The sequence below is a fragment of the Tamandua tetradactyla genome, chromosome 4 (genome assembly GCF_023851605.1).
Source record: "Tamandua tetradactyla isolate mTamTet1 chromosome 4, mTamTet1.pri, whole genome shotgun sequence".
In the NCBI taxonomy this organism is placed as follows: domain Eukaryota; kingdom Metazoa; phylum Chordata; class Mammalia; order Pilosa; family Myrmecophagidae; genus Tamandua; species Tamandua tetradactyla.
Window position 1 is genome coordinate 163,185,759 of NC_135330.1, and position 18,486 is coordinate 163,204,244.

General features: G+C 35.8%; 1 protein-coding gene across 3 annotated transcripts in view; it reads right to left on the reverse strand.

The window, feature by feature from the left end:
• TGDS (TDP-glucose 4,6-dehydratase) overlaps positions 1 to 15,746 on the reverse strand; it is a 34,058-nt gene extending 18,312 nt beyond the window's left edge. For all 3 annotated transcript variants that reach the window (XR_013174670.1, XM_077158534.1, XM_077158533.1), the window contains exons 1-10: positions 15,561 to 15,746; positions 13,197 to 13,263; positions 12,136 to 12,204; positions 10,924 to 11,014; positions 8,193 to 8,335; positions 6,521 to 6,619; positions 5,342 to 5,401; positions 4,126 to 4,169; positions 1,268 to 1,433; positions 574 to 632 (exon numbers count right to left, since the gene is read on the reverse strand). Coding sequence is in view for 2 of the 3 variants with exons in the window: in XM_077158534.1 (XP_077014649.1) it covers positions 574 to 632; positions 1,268 to 1,433; positions 4,126 to 4,169; positions 5,342 to 5,401; positions 6,521 to 6,619; positions 8,193 to 8,335; positions 10,924 to 11,014; positions 12,136 to 12,204; positions 13,197 to 13,263; positions 15,561 to 15,646 (884 nt within the window). In the remaining variant the exon portion in view is untranslated. The remainder of the gene's footprint in view (positions 1 to 573; positions 633 to 1,267; positions 1,434 to 4,125; positions 4,170 to 5,341; positions 5,402 to 6,520; positions 6,620 to 8,192; positions 8,336 to 10,923; positions 11,015 to 12,135; positions 12,205 to 13,196; positions 13,264 to 15,560) is intronic.
• Positions 15,747 to 18,486: the final 2,740 nt, after the last annotated feature.

Here is an 18,486-nt window from a genome sequence, read left to right on the forward strand (position 1 = left end):
CTTTACCACAATCCAAATTTTTTCTTGAAAAAAAAAATTCCCAATAACATGATTATTGTAGCAAATTTGTAAAATAAAGTACACACACATGCACAAACAGAAATATGTATGTATGTTTATCACCCATAATCCCAGAGGCCTAACCCTCTGTGTTTTATCCTTATTTCAGCCAAATCTAGATTTGAGCACAGTGCCTGGCATACAGAAGAAACCAAATAAATATTTAATGAATAAATAAACACATGTAAATGTATTAGGACTCTCTGTGCTAGGCCCTGGGTCAGATACTTTACATACATTATCATTGTCTTAAAATATTTAGTAAGGAAGATGATATTATCCCTATTTCATCCTTGAGGAAACATCAGACTTGGAAATAGTCAATACTTTTCATTAAGTCACATAGTAAGTACTAGTGCCACACTTACTTTGTATTACATTTAAAATCAGGGACAAATCTTTTAACAGAAAACTCAAAAAAGATAAACTCATTTTCCACTTAAGTTATTTTATAATTTGTAAAGTACCTAAGATTTTACAACCTTTCCCTGATGTTTTACCTTTGTTACTCACCTGTCATTAACATAATCTACCCAGTTTTCCATTTCAGACTCTGAACTGGTCTCTTTGATCTATCAAAACGGAGAAGACTTTTCAGTCAAATTATAAAATGAAACCAGAGAATAACAACAGTATTTAGTGGTTAATTAAAAAGAAGAATAAAACAACTTCTTCAAAGGAGATGAACAGCAAAAATGACAGCATTTTATTAACGAAACCAATACTGAAAAATCTCAATTCCAACTGAAGCCCAGAAAGAATACACTTTATAAACTATGGAAGAAAAAGACATTTTTGGCTTCTGGTTATTAATCAGTCTCCTTCCTACTGAATATTGAGATTTATAATTGGTATTCACTAATACATATATACACAGATCACTATAATTATTTTATATCAATGGTTCCTTAATTCCTAGGATACAGAATTTTTTTATATTTCTGAAATTGAGGTATGTCTTAGAATGAGTATGTACATTTAATGTGTTAGGTTTTTTTTCTTTTCTGAAAAACTGATACTAAATGAGTGATACAACTTAAAGTCATGATAAACCTTCGCCTATATATAATACACATGATTATGTATTGAATTTAATTTTCTACTTCATTTCTAAGTTGAATAAACTTAATTTTGACTAAATTAGTGATTACAGTCACTAATTTAACAACAATTATGAAAATACTACCCTTTTAAAATACATACATACCAATTGTATTAGTTCTTTGGCAAGCTGTACAACTGACATTTCAAAATTGGTTCCAATGTTATAAATTTCACCTGGCTTTCCCTTTTTGAGGACAGTGAGAAATGCTTCTACTACATCAGTAGCATAAAGAAAATTTCTTGTTTGAAGCCCTGATCCATGGATGCAGCTGAAAAGATTAAATGAAATGGAATCAAAAAGTGTAAAATAATAAGCCCTCTCAAACGAGAGTAAAGCTGTAACTGGGCACAACTCCAGAAAAACAATTCCCACGGGGATCCTACAAATAGTTTATTGAAAACACAAATTCTCATGACTTTACTAAATTTTATCCAGTTTTTTTGGTGATTCCCAAACCTCCTGACGAATCTGAGGAGAAAATGGCAAACATATGTGAGTCCTAAAAACACTCATTCATCAATTTTCTGCCATAAATTCATTTTGAACAAATAAATACAATTCTATGAATTAAATAATCCTGTACATAAAAACAGATGTCAAATGTTGATTCTACAACTCAAAGTTCTATGACAGATTATTTAATACTTGAAATTATCTTAGTAAATAAATTATAAAGATGAATTTGTTAAATTATTAAAAAGGAACTATTAATAAATTATTATCAATGTTATTTATTACTAAAAAGACTGGCAGGGATTATTATATTTGGTACAAGATCCAATTCTAAGACTTGGTGATTTTTAAGAAAGACTTTTAGCAAATACTATCAATATACTTGAAAAACTTATGGGTACAAAAGCCACAGAAGCAAGAAGATGAAATCAAGAAAAAAACAGAAGAAAAGAGAGAGCCCCACAGATGCTGCTATGTGCCTTGCCTTGTGGCAGAAGAACCAAGGACTGCCAGCCACTCTTCTTTGGGAAGAAAACATCGCCTTGATGATACTTTGATCTGCACATTTTCTAAGCCTCAAACTGTAAACTAATAAATTCCCACTGTCTAAGCCAACCCATTATGTGGTATCTGCTGTAAGCAGCCTAGGAAACTAGATTTTGGTACGAGGAGAGTGGGGTGCTGTTAATGCATACACCACAGATGTGGAAGAGGCTTTGGAATTGAGTAATGGGTAGAGAGTGAAAGAACTGTGAGGTATTCGATACAAAAGGCCTAGACTGCATTGAAGAGAGTGATGGTAGAAATATGGATGCCAAAAGTACCTCTCATGAGAACTTAAAAGGAGATTATGGATGTGTTATTGGAAAATGGAAGAAAGGTGATCCTTGTTCTACAGTGGCAGAGAACTGGTGAAATCAAGTTCTGATGTTGGATGGAAGACAGAATTTGAAAGTGATGAGACTGGCTATTTAGCTGAGGAGATATTCAGGCTAAGCATGTAAAGTGCAGTCTGGTTTCTTCTTGCAGCTTATAAACGCTAGAATAAAAGGATGAGTTTTGAACTGAACTCCTGGACACACTGAAACCAATAACTGATGGTTTGAGAAGTTCTGAGCTTCCAGAAAGTGAGCCCCCAGAGAATAGTGCTCCCTGTGACCGGGTGTAAGTGAACATGAATCCGGTCAGCCATTTCAGTGCTTATCAGGACTGGAAATAAATGTCAAGGAAGATCTGCAGAAAATCCTAGCATATAATGGTTTGGACTCCTATGTACTATATGAAAACTGACAAATTTTTTTGCACCTGAGATCTGCATGAATGGAACCACTGTCAGCCTGGATTAAGAGGGACAGAAAAGGGATAGATTGAAGGCAAAATCACTTCAAGGGCAGAATGATGGAAGATGAGGTTTGGACTGAAAACATCTTCTTAGGACAAGAGAGTGGACCCATCCTTGTGTGTGAAAAGGGTGAGTACGCCCCACATTTGGAGAGGGTGGGCTTCCACCCCACTAGTCAGAAAGAGTGCTGCTACCCAATGTTCTCACAGGTTGGAGCCTATTTCCAAGGGATTTTGGAGAGACTGGCCACTACCCCAGTTTGCTTAAAGGGTGGAGCCTTCACCCCAGTGTCTGAAGAGAGCAAGGCTGATGTCCAAGTGCTTGGAGTTGAGTCTGTCACTCCATATGGCCCTGAGTAAAACACATCATTCCCTATATGATTCTCAGATTTTGAAACCTAATGCAGTATGCCCTGCAAGGTTCTGGAACTGCTTGGAACCTGTGACTCTTGCTTTCCTTCTAATTTCTCCTGGTATGGATATGAATGTTTACCCTATATTGTCCCCCACTGAATACTAGATGCAGATAGCTTGTTCTCTAGGCTTCACAGGTCCTCAGATGGGGGGGAATTGTGCCCCAGGACAGAACACACTTGTAGTAGATTTTGAGGAGACTTTGGAGCTATTTATCATTACTGAAATGACTTAAGGCTTTTGGGACATTATGATGGAATGAACGTATTTTTCATGTAGAAGGAATACATCCCTTTGGGTTCCTGAAGGCTGACTGTGATGGTCTGAAGCTGTATGTACTCAAGAAATACATGTTCTTAAATTTAATCCATTCCTGTGAATGTGGACCCATTCTAAGTAGGATCTTTTGATGAGGCTCCTTTAGTTCAGGTGTGACCCAACTCATTCAAGATGGGTCCTAATCTTATTACAGAAGCCGTTGTAAGAGAATAAAATTCATAGAAAGAGAAAGAATGCTACAGAAGCAAAAAGCTGAAATAAACAAAAACTGAAAAGAAGAGGTAGAACAACAGATGCTGCTTGTGCCTGCCATGTGGCAAAGCCAATGACTGCTGACAGCTAGTCCTTGGAAATAAAGCATTACCCTGATAATGCCTTGATTTGGACATTTTCTCAGCCTCATGTAAGCTAAAACAGCCTCATAGTTTTAAGACAAAAAAACAAATATATGGGTACAAAAGTAAGCAACATACCATTTCCTGTTGTGCTGTAGTAAAGATATAAACTTAGGAATAACCTAAAAGAATACATAAATATTTCAGATTTTGGAAATTCATACATAAGTTTGAATCTGAACTTGGCATAAGATTATTATTAAGGAATATACATGTAGACAAAATTACTTTTCAGGAGTTCAAGAAAAACCTGCTATAATATTTGATAAATTAAAGACCTCTAAGATAGCTTCCTATTTTCATAAATACGAAAATAAAATGACATAAATAGGAAAAAATTCAGAAAATGTCTTTGTGAAGTTTGCTTTCATCACAAAGCTCACTTGTTCATTTTTTAAGGGCAGAAATCATCTTACTTGTCACTTATATATTCAGTACCTACTTAATGAGTATTTGTGAAATTAGTGAAAAGTTAATTCCCATGCTCTTGGCTGCAAACAAAAATTATGTTAAACAAGACAAGACATGAAATTACTAAACGTATAAAGACTCTAAAAATAAAGCAAAGTTGATATTAACACTAGCAGATTGTGATATGGCTCTTTCCTTTAGGCAAACAGATTAATACAACATGCTGGGAAACAGAATACCCAGTCTCCAGATTTAGGCAGTGCAGGCAGCAAATGCCTAAAACTGGGCTTAATGATACAGAAACAATTGTACGGGCATTTCCAGTCTTTTAATTACATTTCTTTATTTGCTATTTTTACTACTCTCTGGAAGACCCTCATGTCCACAACAATAAAGATAAATTAGGGCACAGTTAACCATTTAAGTATAAGATAAATTTATGTACAACTTATTGCATCATTATCTAACTAACTTTTAAATTTCTGTATACCCAGACATGTTGATTTAACTGCAAACTCAGAGCCTTAATTATACTATGATGGTACCAGTAGTACTTTACAGTGCTTTAGGGTTTACAAGGAATTTTCAAAAATATCATCTCACTGGACCTCAAAATACCTTTCTAAGTATTATCATTATCCCCCAATTTAAAGATGACAGTCCCAGGTCTAACGTCATGACAATTAGTGAGTGTCAAGTTAAAACTTACACCCAAGTCTTCAAACTCTAAATCTGATGAGATTTGCAAGTAGCCTATACATCATATAAAATCATACATAGTTACAACATAAATGATTTTGGACAAATAACTGGAGATTATTTTAAATAATGAAAAGTTATAATCATTAAAAAAAAAACCTATGAATTCAGAAGTACAATTTACCTTTTCTGGATATTGATGTGGTCCATAAACATTGCTGCTTCTTGTGATGACAACTGGAAACTTAAAAAAGAGTATTCAACATTAAGATAATGGAACGGTCCAATAACAATGATTATTTTAAAGATAAGCATTTAAAAATATGAACGACTTAGTCTCAATAATTCCACACACCTTAGAGAGAGAAATAAAGGAATTTTTTTCTAATATAAAATTCCTAAGAAGACAGGAGTAGAAGGACAGAATTCAGATAAAAGCAGATATACCAAAAGTAAGAAGAACACTCTCTCTATTGAGACAAGGGAAGGATGAGTACAGACGGATGTTTGTAAATTTGGTTGCAGAAAACTGAAGATGTTTCCATCTCATTTTTCAGAAACCACTGCTAGGATTCTAGGTTTGTACAGATATTCAACTTCAAGTTGAATCTATCTGTTGTGCCAATCCTTACAAATGAAACAGAAAGAGCTGCCATGAAAAGGAAAGAAATCAGTGCCACTGGGATACAAAAGACAAGAGAATCTTAAGTAATTCCTTGGTTTATCTTTCTGACCCAGTTCCTAATTACTTCAAAAGAAGATCAATGGGATGCCATCTGTAGGGGATTAGAGTTCATGACTTATATTGGGAAAGGCTTCCACATAGACAGGGCTCTCATCATCACCTGGGGCAAGTCTACCCCCATTTATGGGAACCAAGAGAATTGGATCATGCAGAAAGGAATACACTATGAGAAGTGAAATCTGTCTTCTCTCTGTTTTCTTTTCTTCAATGCACAGGATTCCTAGGAAGCAGGAAATTCCAACAGGGCTTTTCACTATAGCTGTAACACTCTACCATTACTAAAGTCATAGAAAAAATATGTACTAATTATTGCTTTAAATGATGAACTGAACCAGAAGAGGTAGGTCCAATCTTTGTCCACGTAACATAGAAAATCAATTGTTTTTAAATCACTTCACATAATGAAAAGTTATAATCATTAAAAAAAAACCCTATGAATTCACAAGTACAATTTACCTGTTCTGGATATTGATGTAGTCCATAAACATTGCTTCACATTTAACTTCCCTCAATGTATGTCTTATATTCCAGAAACTGAAATGCTGCTAATGCTGACTTGGAGTTCTGACACCTAAGTCCACAGAAAATGATTCAAAAGTTTCTGAAATTAGCTCTTACCCTATATCGTTCCCAGTAAGACTGTACAAAACACTCAGCAGCTGCTTTAGATGATGCATAAGGATTTGTAGGTTGTTTGGGCGAAGATTCATCAAATTCCTAATTTTAAAAAGATGCATTTTAAAAAATTAATTATTTTACATAACTTTTAACTAGAAAAATCAGAAAACATATTACAAACATGAAATGCGTTTTAAAAACCATTTACTGAACTCCAAGTATGTGTCTGGAATTTTTCTAAGCACTTTACATGTAGTAACTTATTTAATGCTCACAACCATCCTATGAGGTAAGCAATGAGAATAGTAAGTACAAAGGCCCTGAGGTAGAAGTTTCCAAAGGAACTGCAAGGAGACTGGTGTAGTTTCCTCTTCCAGAGGGAAGAAAAATGTGAAAGGAGGTCAAAGAAATAGAGGAAGGCCAGAATGTGTTGGGCCTTGAGGCCATTTAAAAACAATATATTATTCTGGTTATTGTGATAGATTTGACATAGGGCAGCACAAGTACAAGAAGAAAGAAGTTTGGCTGGTAAAAACTGCAAAGAGATTTGAAAACGGTTGCTTCTCAGAAGGAGAACTGAGGATTGAGCGGTGGTCAGGGCCTGCTTTTTCTTGTTTTAAGTCTTTTACAGCTATTTGGTTTCTTTTCCCCAGCATGTATGCATATTTGGTGAAAAATTTTTAAGTTATCAAAAAACAATATAAATAAAATAAAATGAGGTAATTGAAAACACTGACAGACTATGAGAAACATAAAAATTGGAAATGGAACCACTTTTTTTTAAATTAATTAAAAAAATTTTTTTTTAAATACCAAAAAACACCAACAAATGCAAACATTCGTAACTTTTGATCATTCCGTTCTACATATATAATCAGTAATTCAGAATATCATCACATAGTTGCATATTCATCATCATGATCATTTCTTGGAACATTTGCATCTATTCAGAAAAAGAAATAAAAAGAAAACAGAAAAAAATTCATACATACCATTACCCCTCACCCCTCCCCCTCACCGATCATCAGCATTTCACACTAAATTTATTTTAACATTTGTTCCCCCTATTATTCATCTTTATTCCATATGTTTTAGTCATCTGTTGATAAGGTAGATAAAAGGAGCATCAGACACAAGGCTTTCACAGTCACACTGGGAAAGCTATATCATTATACAATCATCTTCAAGAAACATGGCTACTGGAACACAGCTCCGCATTTTCAGGCAGTGGAACCACTTTTGTGCATAAAAAATACAATATTTAGGAATGATTTTTAGAAAAGAGCAGATTCCAGATTCTACAAAAATTTCACACTCACTCCTTGATAATCCAATATGCTTTCCTGAGTGGAGGAGAAACATGAGCAGCTGCAATCAGCACTGCAGGAAACAGACTACAGTCTAATTTACTTATGATTTGACTCATGGGAATGACCTTTGTCATCAAAGTGAGAGCTGCTGCTCTTTCTCAAAACATTGTGACATATTATGAATAAACCAGTACCAAGATTAGACTGCTGTTCCCCAGGTGGGATGGCATCATTTGATTTGAAAATAGACAATGGAGTAACGTTTTTGAGAGTCCTACAGTGTGTTTAATTAAAGGATGAAAAAAGCCCAAAGGAGGTTTTAATAGGACAGATTTTCATCATGTATATAGTAAGAAGTTTACCTTATCAAGACTGCCTCCATATACTTCATCAGTGCTGACATAAATAAATTTCTCCACTCTGGCCTCATAAGCAGCACTTACCAAAACATGAGTGCCATAAACATTAACATATGTAAACTCAAAGGCTCGCACAAAGGAAAGATCTAGAACAAGAAAAAAAAATGCTAAAACCAAACCACCCAACAGAAAAAACAAATACCAAAGGGTGGATTTAAGTTTAAGGAATGCACTATTCACTTTCTTCATTCATTTGCCACAACTACAACTGTTTTAGAAATAAAATACAAATGCATTTCTATTTATTATTTTTTAAACCTTATTACATAGTACTTATAAATTCTTAGAATCCAGAAAACAATAAGTGCTAAATTTGCAGGAAACACTTTTTTACTCTAAAAAGCAAAAAACAGGGTGCACAGGTGGTTCAGTGGTAGAATGCTCGCTCACCTTACATGCAGGAGACGTGGGCTCAATTCCCAGACCATGCACCCTCCCAACCCCCCACCCATAAAAAGAAGAAAACAAGAAATGATTCATCTAAATTTTAAATGTTCCTAAATATTAAAATATTATAGAGCATCTTAGTTTCTGATAATAGAGGAAGAGGTTTTACAGAGCAATTTGTTATTGCTAGTAACATTAAATACTAGGAAAATTATTTAAAAGTAAAGCCACTTTAACAGACTTGAACCTCTATAACCTGGGAATGGGGGAAACTTTCTTAACTACTGCTCACCAGAATCAATACAGGAAGAGATTGATAAATTTAAATACACAAAAATTCTTGCATGGTTAAAAAAAAGGAAAAAACTACCACAAAGTACAAAGAGAAATGACAAACTGGAAAAATATATTTGAACTCATCAGAAACAAACAATTATTATCTTCAATCTATAAGAAACTTGTAAAAAATAAATAGAAAAGAACAACCTTATAATAAAATTGGATAGAAGACAGAAACAAATAGTTTAGACAAAGAAATACAAATGGGCGTTAAACTTAAGATGCTCGACCTTGCTTATAATAAGAGAAATCCACATTAAAAACTCAGAGATACCACTTCTTATGTATCAGATTAGCAAAAATTCAAAATTTTGACAACACAATCTTTTGGTAAGGTTACAGAGGAAAAGAAATTTTATACATTGGGAGTGAGAATACAAAATATATATAACACCTAAGGAAAGAAATTCAACAATGTGTAGCCAAATTACAGATGTATTTTACCCTCTAATTCAGATATCCTACCTCTAGGAATCTCTCTCCAATATCAACTGACATATATACAATAAGACACAGGTACAAAGCTATCTATTGCAGCACTATTTATAATAGCAAAAAAAAAAGAAACAAATCCAACAATGGTGCATCCACATATTGGAGTACTATGAAAACAAAAAAGGAACAAGAACAATCTCTACATTCTATTATAGAATGACCACCTTGAAATACTATTACATTAAAAACCAAGGTGGAGAAAGATGTGTATAATAGGCTACCATTTATTTAAAAGAGCAGTAGGATACATGTTTTCAAAAGACAAGGATACACCATAAAATTAATACAAACATAGTTACATACAGGGAAAAGTAGAGAACCTGGTAGAAAGAACAGGATAAAACTAGGCTTCTCTAAATATATCTTGTTTTAGAGATTTGACCCTGGAACTATGTAAAAAGAAGCCACTTCTAAAAAAGCAAAATGAAATAAATGGGACTGGCAACAAAGGCTCAGTTCTTGTCTGCCATGCTGGAGACCCGGGTTCACTTCCCGGTCCCTGTCCATGTAAATAAAAAATAATAATAATAAAATAAAATGAAATAAATGAATCTAACTTTGTATTTACATGATTATACATGACTGAGCAAAGAAGAATTATTTCAAGTTACTTTACTAGTGGGAAACAAGGACAAAAAAAATCATTGCAATCGTTAAAGTGATTTTCAATTGTCTTATTGCTAGAGATAATGTTGGGATTATTATTCTTATATTGTTGGGTGTGTGTTGTCGGATTAAGTTAATAAGTAATTATGATGGTGCTGTCAAATAACAAGGCTTTCAGTGAAGGAAGGACGATATAAATGAATGATGGATGCGGTTAAATAAAAACTCTGAATTGGATGTCTCAATATGAACTCATGATATATTTCATCATAAATAAATAATCATTCCTTAGTTCTGTCCACTGAAAAAGCCTAGAAACAAAGTCTAATCATGTTTACATGGGGTTTCACATGATCATTATTTATTTAACTGTGTAATTCTAAATTCTTCTGAGTAAGACTTATGTTTCACAATACAAAATGCTAGACAAATTATTGGAAAATATCTTAGCTGTACAAAATGGTAATAAATAATAATATAATGCTCATCTGTGTACTGACTACACAGCCTAAGAAAAACAATATAAAAATACAGTTAACAACCCATCTTTGAATTTGCTTTCCCCTGTTCAGAAAAAAAATCACTACCCTCAATTTGGTTAAACTTTTAAAGTCTTAATTCAGCAATCAAGGTACCATTGTAACATAAACTATTAAAAATGATCTAAATAGTATACCAATGGCACAGTGAGCAGAGACATGTTTTTAGGTACAGCATGGTATATATCCTCTTTCAAAGACATATTAAGTATCTACTAGTTCAATTCCATTGACGGATTTTGATTTAAGATAGTTAACCATAGGCAAAAAGTTTGCCAATCATAACTGTAATACAAAACAATGCTTACCTACATGTGTTTGTGCAGCAAAATGTAGCACTATGTCTATTTTCTCTTTTTCAAAAAGCAGTTTCACAAAATGAGAATCACATATGTCACCCTATATAAAAAAGCAAACATGAAAACACTAAGTTTTATCTAGCATTCCCATTCATTTTAACCATTATTTACTATATGAGCAAAAAATGATAAGAAAAAATTCCCTCTAATATCCTCTTTCCCAACCCCATTTAACAGACAATTCCTTGAAAATTCAGTCAAATGGTCAAGCAAAAATAGTATTTAACTAGTATTTTGAATATAGGATATTCAATTGAAAATATTCTTGCAGATAAATGTCAAAAAATATTTTATAGAGCACAACTACTATTTTTTTTAGCAATCTTGCCAACCTAAGGTCACTACATTGATAGGGAAATTTTTTTTAACATTTTTTTAAAACTTCAAATTAACTTTTACTGAAATATATTTAAAGTGTAACAACTGGAATGACATTTTGAAAAATGTTTTATAAGGCAATTAAGTAAAATTGTGAGTTCTCTTGATATTAGCTGTGCATTTACTTCTTCTAAAAATACATTTTCTTATCAATTCTTTGGTGTCCAAAGCAAATACTTTCACATGGAAGAACAGAATTATGAAAGAGCTGTTTAGTATATTCCTTAAGCTTTGTGGTTAAAAACAGCTTATAGAATTACTTAAAAAAAAACACATAAATCATAAGATAGTTTTGTTTGACAGCAACATTTCCCTTTACTAATTAATGAACTGCTTTATACCTTGGACTCTTCTAATAGTAGTTAGTATGAATCAGCTTTCCAGAGCCAATTAATCTTTATGGGGGAAGACTATCTTATAAGCTGTATGGTAGGCTTTTGGCCACTGGCTGGCCTGAGCAATGAATGCCCCTCATTACCAATCGCTTCAAATTCCAGCAAGAGGCTAGTGAGGATGTAATATCATAAACTGTATAAGTTCAATCAGTTACTCACTCATCTGCCAAGGACCATAAACATACATGTAGCTTTTTACGCAATCAACCTAAAAGTAGTATTCTTTATAACATATGGTACTTCTGGAAATTAACTATTTGACCTCTTAAAAGGCCTTTTAAAAGTGTCCCTTGAATCCAATATTATCCAAGCTTGTAAAGTAGAAAGATTCTTAAATCTCTGTATAACTAAGGAGGTGCAGTACAATAATTTTAAGAAAACTCCATACCTGTATAAATTTGTAGTTTTGTTTGTTAGAAATAGTTTCAAGATTCTTTAAACTTGCACAGTAATCCAGCTTAAAATTAAAAAGTATGGGGAGAAAAACAAAAAGTGACAAATATTAGTTTTCCTATAAAATCCCAATTTATTTTAAATAGATGTTCTGATTGTAATTTATTTAAAATAAGAACATAAAGTGTATTTGCTCCTTTTATTCTTAAAAGTGTCTGTCATCTTAAAAGCAAAAAAAAACATATTTTTCAAACTGCTACATTTTCAAATACAATTTAAAAATTTACTTTTACAAATGTTCCTGCCAAGATTTGACTCCAGCCTCTGATGACTACAAGATTTTGCCATTTCTAACTAAAAAGCAATTAGGATAGAAAACAATTAAACTTCTGTTATGCATATTATAACTCTTTATACCTGTTTCTGGGTTAATTCTTGGTAAGTTGGTATATAGACGGGGAAAAAAAAAATTCCTGTCCATAGTAGTAAGACAGGCAAGAATTCCTAAGACTTAAGAATTATTCTTTGTCTATATGTTTTTATTATTACATTTTATAAAACTTTGCAACTTGTGTTTAAACTTACAAATCATCCCAATAACAACCAATCATGGCTTTCAGATGCTCCAAGAGGGTTACAATTATTACTGAAAAATTCTCAAAAGTTAATTAAACTGCACCTTAATTAAAAAAAAAGTCATTTAATTTTCCAGGAAGTAGCACTTATAAAATAAAAAAATCAGGATGGTAAATTAAAAAATCAGGATGGTAAATTTCAACTCCGAAAAGGATTAATAATCTTTAACTGAATTTAGAAGGGTGAAGATTTTCTTTTGGTAAAAAAACTGTACTTAAAAATTTTTACTTTATCAACTATAATAATAAATGAAAAGTTGCAAAAGACTTCATGTAAGGTTAAATACAGCATGAAGGCATGACTATATGGGCTCCTAAGTTGCTAAAGTGACCAAATAAAATATCAGTATGACAGGATTACAGTACTTTTTAGAAATGGAGTTAAGTTTCAGCACATAAAGTTAATTTTTTTAAAACTTACCTTGTCAAGATTAATGATCATATAGTTGGGATAATCTTCTACTAAGGAGACAATCACATGTGAGGCACTATAAAAAAAATACATCTTATTGGTGAAAAATTTTAATCTCCCTAAATTCTTGTATTTTTCTCTAAGGTATCTAGTATTAAGAAAACATTCGGAGATATCTTTAAACTTTTCCAAGATAAGAGAGACACTTATCTTACTACACATTGACTATGCACACACACTACTCACCAAACTTAACAGTATCTATATACAAAGTCTTTAGCTCCCTTTTGTCTGTGGGGAAGAGAGTATTTACTGGTCCTAAGCAAAAGAAAAAATAACCAAATGATGCTGTCCATACATGCTTTGAGTGTGAGGGTAAACCAGGATAAAATCAATACAATGGATGGTGGACAGTGCAACTATACTGAAACTAAAATGTCTAAGGTACCAAAGGTACAACTATATAAAAATTAAATCATCATGAACAGTCAATTGCCTATGTTCAAAGTAGCTCTACTGCAATTGCTATCTGCTGTTATGAGAATTTGATGGTATAAATCAGAACCCTCAAGAAGGATCCTAGGCTGACACAGGTTTCCAGGGTAATAACTAAAACTATCCTGGGTTGGATATCCACCGTGCCACCTGGGTTTCAGAGGACCCTGAGATGGAACCAGAGGCATATCTTAGTGAGATGATCTGCCAGATTTTATCATGTGCACCTACAACACTGGGCACCCAGGCATAACAGCAGCCCTTGAACACATTATGAACTCAGAGTTGTACTTTCACAGCATTTTCTAGGGTCCACCCTTCCTGGACCAGCACTCCCACACAAGTGCCACCCTTTCATGGCTATGTTCCTCTTCTCAATAAGTCAACCTTGCCTGGCTGGTACTCTCCCCCCAGCAACTGTCTGATTAGAAGAGGTGATTTTTTTATTGCGGGCAATAAAAAAAGAATCCATGTTCCCTCCTCTTCGGCTAGACATTGAATTCCTTGAGGGTAGGAGAGTTTCCTACTGTTACTCAAGCATCCATCCATTCATCAATTACTGAAGACCTTTATTCTTCCAAGTGGAGTGAACAAGTCTCTGCCCTTATCAAATTTATATTCTAGAGCAGGACTGCAGGAAAGAAATACGTAAACACAATACAACTTTGTAAACGTTACAAAAATAATAATAATAGAACAGGCTATTGGGAGAGGGTTTTAAAGATGTCACAGTTTGAACCACTTCTATGCAGGCCCGGGAAGAGAAAGTAAGATGATCGCAGTCGTGAGTCAGGAACCTTCCCGCATTTTTGATAGTGGTCAAGTAAGACCTCTCTATTGACTTCTGAGTAAAAACCCAAACTGGATGATACAAACATGAACAGCCTGAAACAAAGGTGAAGCAAATGTAAAAGCCTCCAGACAGAAAGAACAAGCCTGATGTACTCCTAGAAGAGGGTAAGTGTGGCAGGGAGAGAAAAGCAAAGGGTAGAAATGGTAGGAGATCAACTCCGAAAAACAGCAGGTACTAGAATACTTAAAGAGTCTTCTAGGAACGGCAAGGAGTTCGAATTGCATTCTAGATCTGACAAGAACCACCGGATTGAAATCCTACACTCTAGTAACGATCTGGTTTATGTAAAACACACTTTCTGTGTAAATCCTACACCCTAATAAGGATCTGATTTATTTAAAACACTGACTTCTGCGTGGAATAGACTTAAGGGAACAGCAGCGAATGTAGTATGATCAATCAGGAAGCTCCTGAAATAGTCTAGGTAAAAGACAACTGTACTAACATGGACTAGGGTAGAAAAGAAAAGAATGGTGTGAAGTGGTGTCTTAAAGATACACTTCGAAAGCAGGGAGAGATTTGTTGATTCAGTGTGGGTGTGAGAGAAAAGAGAGGCCTCAAATGTCTAGTACGGGTACAGATACCAACAGAGGATTTTTAAAAGTTTGTTGAATAAATGAATGCTCCTAATGTAATCCGAAAACCATTTGGGGGCATCTATATGTACAAGGCCTGCGTATTGGGGTAGAGAGAACTAGAGGGTGGAAGGCAGGGGGTGGGAAGGTTACTCTGATGTGTGCGCACTAGAGGAATGACTGGTGGTAAACATCTCGGGCCAGATAGGAGGGCGGATAGTGCCACGTCATTTATGCCTTAGGAACGAGGTGTCTTAAAGATGTCGCAGTTTGAACTACGTCTACGCAGACCGGGGAAGAGAAAGTAAGATGATCGCAGTCGTGAGTCAGGAACCTCCCCCTATCAGACCCCCACGAAGCAGGTCCCACACTGCCAAGTGCAAGCAGAGCCACAGGAAAAGATTGGGGGTTCTGGGAAACCAATGTTCGACCAGCGGCGCGGTTACCTACATGAAACCAGCACCCCCGGTCACCAGGACCCGCTTTGCAAAGCTGATAGAAGGACCCAAGGGCTCTGCCCGGTCCACCGCCGACATCTCCAGCTAGCGATTGCCTCGCATCGTAAAGCGCGGAGTCTGAAGACCGTAAGAAGTTCCACCGCGACTTTTTGCGACGTGGCTCGCTCCTCTCCACACGTCAATGGGGCTGTCTGAGGCAGCTTTACGTAGCGTTGCGTGACGACAGATTTATCCCCGCCCACTGGGCTGGGAGGAGCCCTCCGGTGGGCGGGTTCTCGGTGGGAGGGTTCTCGGTGGGCGGGTTCACGGTGGGCGGGTTCACGGTGGGCGGGTTCTCGGAGGCCGCCGCAGCGCCACTGCGCAATCGCAGGGTCTTTTCCGCTAATTCCTAGCCCGATAGAAGCCGTGGGGGTGGTTTGAAGGTGGGGTCCAGAGAGTTTTCCAGACAGATGTCGTCAGCGTGTATAAAACTTAATATATGCCACTGATGAGTACTTCTTTTCATTCTTGTACTATTAGAGATTACACACCAAATAAGGTCAGTTTCTCTTCTTGGAAAGTAAAGTCGAGGAAGTTTGAATTGCAAAATGACCTTTTACTATTGTTGATAATGTTATTACAAACAAGTCAGGCTATTTGCAATCATGTGTAAAGATAATCCCACTCTAGATTTTATCCTAGCGTTCTCCGCCTTGCTGCTCTGCCCCAGCCAGGACCTCCTTTCCCCAGGCAAGCCACCTCCATGCTCTTTTCCCCAGATGTCTGCATTGTTTTTATGTTTTGTTTTGTTTTGTTTATTCCTGCTTCTGCAGGTCTCAGCTTAAATATCACTTTACTAGAGAGTTCTTCCTTGACCAACCTCAATTAAAAGAACAAGATATCCACTGCCCAACCACTATACCCTTTCCATAGCATTCATCAACATTTACTTGTGTAATTTCTTTTTGTCACTGCTCCACGTCCTCCATGTCCTGTCTATCCCATGCCTGGAGGGATCCATCCTAATCTGTTAACAGAGATTACCCTTGGGTACTTGGATATGATCAAGGAAAGGAGGAAATGGGGATTTTCATTTTTACTTCACATATTTTTTACTGTGATTTTTTCCTGCACCTAATGAATTGCTTTTGGAATTGACCCCGGGTCTCCTGCATGGAAAGCGAGCATTCTACCACTGAATCACCCATGTGCCTCCATGAATTACTTTTGTAATTTAAAAAGTTCCAATGCACTTTAAAAAAATCCTAAAATATTATTACTTCCCAGTTTATTCATGCTTAGCCAGAGATGCTAAAAATGCTGGGTATGTGGTAAGAGGTATTCTCTCCAAGCCTTTTTTTCCTAAACAGTGAAGTCTGTTATAAGAACTTACTGATATGTAATGAAAGCTTGTGGTTGAATGAAAAATACTATATACATTTATTTATGAAATAGTGTTGAGCTTCCACTTTTGTCAAGACTGTCATAGACTCTGACCAGTTGGAGTTTACAATATAGTGAGAGATTCAGTGTCTTAGTGTCTGATTGCTCAAATAAATACCATACAATGGGTTTGGTTTTGAGGCTAGGAGAAGTCCAAAATCCAGGCATCAACAAGGTGATATTTTCTTTTGGAAGACTATGGCCTCCTGGGGCTCTCTACCAGCATCTTTAGTCCTTGGTTTTTCTGTCATATGGCAATGCACATGACAATGCTTTTTCCTTTCTTCTCCATGTTCCTTTGACTTCCCACTTTTTGCTTCTTCCATGGCTGTTTCTCTGTGGTCTTCTCTGTTACACCTCCAGATATGGAATTAAGACCCACCCTGATTCACTTGGGCCACACCTTAAGTGCAGTAACCACATCAAAGGTCCTATTTACAGAGTTCCAGCCCACAGGAATTGACTAAGAACATAGCTTCCTGGTATACATAATTCATTCTGCCACATATAGATATTCAATGGATAATTATAATATAGTGTATTAAGTGCCCTGATAGAAGAATAAGGGATACCGGTTTGAGGGACATCTAACCCAGACTTGAGGGTTTGGGAACGACTTCTTAAAGAGCTTTCGGAAAGAGGAGTAAAGTAGGAAAAGTAAGGTAATGTGGCATGTGAGTGGAAAGTAAGGGAAGTATTCCAGCCAGAGGGATCTTCGAGTGCTATTGGCTAAAAGCCTTGGAGTGTTGTGGGAACTTCCAGTGGTTCAGTAAGGATGGAGATTAGAAGTTGAGAAACAACTTGAGATATAAGAGCCATATTCTAAAGAGTTTAGCAACTGAGAGCCTTTGAAGGAGAATGATCTGTTAAGCTGCACTTCCAAAGCTTTCTGTGGCTCTAAGATAAAGGATGGATTGTAGCTAATTGAAGCGAATCAAGAATGAAAGCAGTCTGTTGCCATATATCAAGAAAGTGATGATACCGTGGTGTCCTCAGTAGGAAAGCGGCTGCTGCTTCCTATCGTCAAGGTCCAGAAAAGGAGCTAATAAACATTTGCTTAGTTGAATTGATTTAGATGTGGGAGTACAAGGGAGAGGAGCCGCTATAACCCCCAATTACCAGGCCTGGTGTAATTCCCAATTATCTGGCCTGGTGGGTAGTGATGTAATTTTAAAAGACACGGAGGGAACTTGGGAGGGAAAAATCGGTTGGAGTGCAAAGACAAGTCATGGACAAGTATAACCTACTGGAAATGTCCAATAGGCTATATAAGCATCAACGAAGGAAAGGTAAGGACACGGTTCTTGCTCTCAGAGGGGATTGTCATCCCTCCACCAGAAATGGTCTGTCAGGCGTTTCTGAATTCTTCCCGAATCCCATATACCCCTCGAAGACCCTATTGGCCCGTGCCAGCGCCTCTGCGCATGTGCAGTAGTCCGACGCGCAGAGATAGTAAGCAAGACAATTTTTCCGTAACCCGAAGCAACAGTCTCTTG